Source organism: Etheostoma spectabile, chromosome 15 (genome assembly GCF_008692095.1).
Source record: "Etheostoma spectabile isolate EspeVRDwgs_2016 chromosome 15, UIUC_Espe_1.0, whole genome shotgun sequence".
Classification (NCBI taxonomy): Eukaryota; Metazoa; Chordata; class Actinopteri; order Perciformes; family Percidae; genus Etheostoma; species Etheostoma spectabile.
The window spans coordinates 14,826,872-14,833,387 of record NC_045747.1 but is presented as its reverse complement, the minus strand read 5'-3'; the positions used below and the strand labels follow the sequence as shown (position 1 = coordinate 14,833,387).

Below are 6,516 nucleotides of genomic sequence, written 5' to 3'. Positions count from 1 at the left end.
TGATTTCTTTTTGTCCCATTATTTTTTCTCACTTTAATGCTCTTATCAACATGGAAAAGTGGATCTGCTTGCTTTGTGAAAATGTTCTTTTATTGAAAACAACATTGGCATATAGTCTACTGTAGTGTTCAATTTTACATATAACATTTTAAAAAGTAAACTTAAAACTAAACTTTCCATTCAGAATCTTATTGGCATCCATTTCGTCTCGCGCTCGCCATCCACTCAAAAATTTTACGTTACCACTCTTTGGCCGGCTCGCAAGCCCAAACAATTGTGTGCGTTGTGCCTGTTGTTTCTTTTCTGGTCTCGTTAGATCCGGTGTGGTGTTGAAGTTTTTCTAACGTTACTAGTTGTTGCAACAGCATGTAAAAAAAACTACAAAGTTTGCCAGGCCAAAAAGAACGTTAATCTCACGACAAAAAATTGACGTCGTTAAAATGGGTTTGCGTAAACGCTGTTAATAACGCGATTAACCAACAGCACTAATTCAAATTGTGCTCCTAGGTTGGAAAAACCACTGAGTCCATCAGAGCTTTGTAGGCAGGAACGTCGAAATAACAGAATGGGAATGTCATTTTTCTGTGCCAAAACCAGAAAAAGAGCAACAGGAAAACACCCAGAAAAAGCATAGATGAGATGGACACAGTTATAAAATGTTGTAAGATGACTTACAAAAATAACAACTCTATAGTTTGATTAACATGACAACTCTTAACTACTTGTAGCAGCCAATACCACTAACCATGTACAGTACTTATCGACTGAAAATGGCTGCAATAGGATACGTCACTCACTGACATTTCGGCAAGACTGCAAGCATAGAAATATTGCACCCAGCATACTCCATGACTACAGTAGTTTGGCTATCTAGTCTTTAACAAGCTGAAATGTAAAACACCCTCACTTAATACGGCACAAAACAAACACACAACTATTAGCACTGGCACTAAATGTTGCAATTGACAATTGATTCTTTGGTGTCTTGTCATTTTCTTACACAAAAGTCTTTTCTCTCGACTTGGCTGAATGTCAGTTAAAATGACTCACCATCTTGCCTGCGATCCACTTAAAAGTTATTTTCTCTCTCTCTCTCTCTCTCTCTCTCTCTCTCTCTCTCACTTTTTAGGAGGCAATGTGAGTCGCCCACCACCACTGAGCATATGCTAAAGAGTTAGCATGTTTCCACAACAAATTGTGGACACATGGATGGTGCTTGTTATGGTGCTTCTCTTCACAAATGAAGTGATCTGCAATAAACATGGTATATGTTATATACCGTTATGGGCCCACAAGTTGGACTGCTTGACAAGGTTGAGATGTAGTTAATTATAATAAGTGCATGAGGAGGATATCATTGGGGATAATGTTCCAGTGGCAGTGCAGGAACAACACGTTAACATGTTAACTCTTCACCCCAATCAACAGTCTGTAGTTGTGCAGGTTTGGTGAGTTTCAAAGTACATTTGCTTGTCACTAAGCGTCATCCCTGACCTTTTACAACAGAGACGGCAAGGAAAATAATGAACTGTGCAGTGGCCATGAAATCATGACAGAAATAATGGTGATTAAACCAGCAATGGCATTCAACACTCTGAATTGTAATATAGATAGGTCTTCCAAGAAGCTTGTCTTTGAATGACATTAGCATATTCGTATATATTATTGTGAAGGTCTCTTGTGCTTCCCTTTTTTACCAGGAATGTCAGTCCAGGATACAGATTTGTCAACTCACAGTGTGAAAGTCATTTTTAAGTCCCTCAGTATTTTTGATTAGAGTGCAGGATACACAAAAGATCTGTTCTCCATGCCAATGCAGGTCCTACAAGAATGAAGTGGCCTTTCTCAGCCCCATTCAATGATTCTAATGGGATGTGTTGTATTCAAAGGAGGAAGAAATAACAATACATGCAATGAAGTTGAGGAACAGAAACAGTATTTTACATCTTACACAGGTGAGTGGAAGTAAACACTCTTTTCTCTCCCTCCCTTTGGTACACACACACACACACACACACACACACACACACACACACACACACACACACACACACACACACACACACACACACACACACACACACACACAGACACACACACACACACACACACCTTTCCTACACATCACCCCAGGCAAATTGTGCCGCATCCAATTCAGCAGGGAACAAACAGTCCTTGCATTCAAACTCATGCAATTTTAAATAAATCTATTATATGCAGGCAAATGAACAAACAACATAGCCTCATTCTTTTCATTACCCAGATCACTATGAAGCTGGCAAAAAACGCTTACATACACACATAAACACTTTACTCAATTAACGCGTTTCAAACCATCGACAAAATTATACACCTACATCATTTCACACTCACCAATGTGTTTCTGCAGTATGCTGCTCTCAGTGTGAATAATTCGAGCATAATTTACCAACGTGACTTTTGTTGATTTCATAAGAATATCGTGCTGTCAACTGTAACCCCAAGGCATTTTTCTGTTTTTTAAGGTAATGTGACTTGTCACTGTGCTTTTTTACCTGCCCGGTCCTGGACTTTGCCTGGCAGTGTGTCAGTGTGATCTCACTCCAGCAGCTCTGACTTTTTCACTCCTGATGCTTTTTATCTGTCTGTTCGCTCAAGATTTTCTATGAACTACGAACTAGCAGTTGTATTCAAACAAACATGTTGTTTTCCATGTATTAATGGATGAAGTAAGAGATAACAAGTAACAACAAGATGGTTATAACTGGGGTATCATCACCGCCACCTTCTTGTTTTTTTGTTGAGTTTAGAAATAAATTAAGTGGAAATGTGGTTCTGGTACATTCAATGAATTGGCCAGTGAGAACAGACAACAATAAAACAACAAAAGCTCTATTTTTAAAAGTAATGAATTTTCCTCCTTCTTATGAAATTCTTAATAGATGTGGACACTTATTTTATCTGTGCTTTTCAAAAAGCCCAATATTAATTGCAACTGTAATCTGAAGGAGGTTGCGGTTTTTATCTAAAAAGGTGGTGCTCCATTTTGCATGTGCCGTTACAAACAATAAATGTCCCTTGCAACTGAATACTTTGCATTCATAGGTTCATGTAACAAGAACTCACATGTGCTATTTTGTTTAGTGAGCTTAAACCTATTCAAAAGTAACACGTCTGCACTCAAATTAAAAAAAACTAAGAGAAAGTCAGTGGTGGTGTGATCTTTTGCAGTACAGTCTGATTCTGCTCTGCAGCTTTTCTGCATTGAGAGAAAACGAGGCAGAACGGTAAATCAGTGTGTGACTCACTGTTACAGATAGTTTATGATTTAATTCAGGAAATCATACTCTATTCTAAATTGAATTATCTAACCCGAAGGAAAGTTTCAGATGGAGCATGATAGCACAAAGGCTCATTGTCTGTGCAGGCCTTCGTCAGTAAGGTTTGATCTAATTCTCATGAGGAATGGCGAGGCATACGTTGCACTAAACCATCTTTCATCTCTGTTTCTGTATTTAATCAGGGATCACGGCCAGGTCAATGCTGCATCTGGATACACACAGAGACCCAGTCAGACCGAGGAGACATCTTGGCACTGGGGATGTCAGATCAAAACAGAAAAAGGGAGCTTGGCACAGGTTGTGCGTGATTAAGTCAGCATTCAGAGAGGAGCACTGGAGAGAGGGAGTTGAGACACAATGACACCAGCTTGGCTGCCTTAGATGGAGACGATCACCACGGGACTAATCAAGCACACAATAAATAAAAAGCAAACACACAACAGAGTGGGAGCTCATTCCGTCAAACAGCATTAATATGCTTTTCTCTAAAGGCTGCATACTCTCAAGGGGATGGTGGATGTCTCATCCCATTGATTTCGACCATAGACTGGTGTGCTGTTCTGCAGCATCATTACAAACCCTTCCCACTGCCTCAGACACACCTCCCCCAGTCACTTACATTTAAATGGCCAAAAGCAAGATAATTGGTGTCTGTTTCTAACTAGTTTACTATGTATTAATAAACTCAGAGTGTGCATAGAGATGTGTTAATTGGCTCAGGTTTGTGGTAGGCACTATACAAAGCTTGCCCACAGCCAGGGAAGGAGGAGGTGGTGGTGGGGGGTGTCTGTCAGTCAGCCCTCCTCCTTAGGGAGAAGAGAAAAAGGATGGAGTGAGAGGAGCTATATTCAAAGCCTTATCTCACAGTGCTTTTTTGGCTCTCTTTCTACCACAATCCTACATCCCAGCCAGTGGATCGCCAAAGACAGAACAGCCACGCTCTATGCCCTGTCTTTTACTCTATTTCAGCTGTGTAATGTCACTCTCATGCTGTTGTCGTCGCTAGATATCATCTCTTTTTTATCTCCTCCTTGTTGTCATTATGTCATTGCAACTGAGATGGCTCCAAACATCTGTTTTCCTTAAAGGGTCAGCGTGACATTGTACGGCCCCTGATGAGAAGGCATGGAGCCTTTCTGACTGTCCAGTTGTTCCAATTCAGAGATTTATTATTTATTATCACTTGCCTCAGGGATCGTTTAAAAAGAATTACAACACAACTGGAAACTTATTACAAACCCACAAACATTCACTGGACTGCAACATATCACCACTAGACAATTGAAGACAGTTGTATGGTGTCTTTCTTGAGTCTGTGAGCAGTGAAAGTTTATCAGAAACAGACGAGGCGAGAGAAAGGGGACGACATTAAACCTTTAAAATATTGATTGTTCTCTTCGTTGACATTATCTATGCCTGTGCACACACACAAACAAATGATTGTGAACACACACACACACTGCTACCAACACATACTGTAAGGACTGCAGGGTGGTGTTGCCATAGGAACGGGGAAAGGTAATGGCCATGTTCTTGAGCTGATGCCGTAGGGGGTGAGGGGCAAAGGGGGGTGAAAGTGAGTCAGACTATTGGACTAATGATAACAGCTTTAACTGCCATCTTACTGTCACTGCAACAACTCCGACACCAGCGTTACATTTGAAGAAGTTATAAGCAACAGTGATGCCATGACACTAGTTTTTAATGCCTACAGCAGAACACCCAACTAATATGGATAATGCTGTTAGGCATCTTCATGCAAGGTTTTCCATCTTCAACCGTTGGGTATGATAAATAAATGATCACTAATGCAATGAGCTAACCCTTTAACCCTGGAGATGGCCATTTCCGTGTGTGTTTGTGTGTGTGAGTGAGTATGTGTGTGTAATTAAATCATACCTCAGCAGCCCAGTCCCTATGGGGGCTGTTTAAGCGTCAAAAAGCTGCAGGGTCTCATTCATATTTGACATGTGTGATACACATATATGGTTCCTGATATGTACTAATAATAACCTCAATATTCAGAGTGAGCTTATATCATAACATTCCTTACTTACTTCATTTCGGGGCTGGTATGGTTTAAATCAATATATCAACTGAAGACCTAATTATTCAGGCTGGCATTTAGTTAATGAAGTTCACTTTTATCTACTTTTTCTACTTTTTCAACTTTTTCTACTTTTTCTTTTTTTCTTTTTTCTTTTTTTCTACTGACAATTTTACCAATTTTGTACCTCTGCCTTATTTTATTGTCTTATCTTTTAATCTATTCTCACACAATTATTTATCTTGTGTATGTTATCTTTTCTCTCTTGTTTTGTTGCTTTTAATGCCATACTGTGAAGTACTTTGAGCTGCATTTTATGTATGACAGGAGCTATACAAATACAGTTGTTATGTGTCAAAGTATTGCAGTGGTGGTATATAGCACATTACATTTATTCAAGTACTGCACTTAAGCACGTTTTTGAGGTACTTGCACTTTGCTTGAGTATTTTAATTTCATGCAGTTTTATACTTCTACCACATTTATTGGGTAGCGAAAGTAGGTAAATTAACTTTCAGATTAGGATTTTACATAAAAAACATCAATTTAATATGACGTCTCGATTAAACCACCCAACAGTATATTACTTAGTTAAAGTTAGCGTCACGCCAACATCACATTGATTAAATACATCAACAATTTCCAGAATTCTACAAAATTACAGCATATGATTATATCATCACAAGATAATCCCGGTGAAAGATGATCATCTCTGATATTGAAGTTTTGCCCAGCCTTGATTACTTTTTTGTCCAGGGATGATTTTATGTGGAACTTTTTAACATTCACAAAACGTAGATTGCATTTCTGTGGTGGTATTTGTAAAGAACTTGTAAAAAAGCATCTGTTAATGGGCATGGCCTGCACTGGATAACAAGATGAGATTTATCTTTAGGCCACTCTGCCACTAAAACAGTTAATTAGTTTCCTCATCTCTCACAGAGTTGGTCATCACCTGCTGCTGCGGCTGTTCCTATCTCCCCCCTTCTCCTCCTCTTTCACTGCTTGATGCTTCCCATTGTGTCACTTTACCCACTCAATGACAGGGGGGCTTTTAAAAATAGAGACGATCAACCCAGATAACAGTGTTTTAATTACAGAGCTGTAGATGCGGTGGGGGTGTAGAGGCCCCTTCCACTGACAGCGAAT

General features: G+C 39.5%; 1 protein-coding gene across 1 annotated transcript in view; it reads left to right on the top strand.

Moving 5' to 3' along the window:
• The first annotated feature begins 1,913 nt into the window (after positions 1–1,913).
• Positions 1,914–6,516, top strand: part of LOC116703234 (proline-rich protein 29) — an 11,790-nt gene continuing 7,187 nt past the window's right edge. The window contains exon 1 of the mRNA XM_032537874.1: positions 1,914–1,955. Coding sequence (XP_032393765.1) covers positions 1,914–1,955 — 42 coding nt within the window. The remainder of the gene's footprint in view (positions 1,956–6,516) is intronic.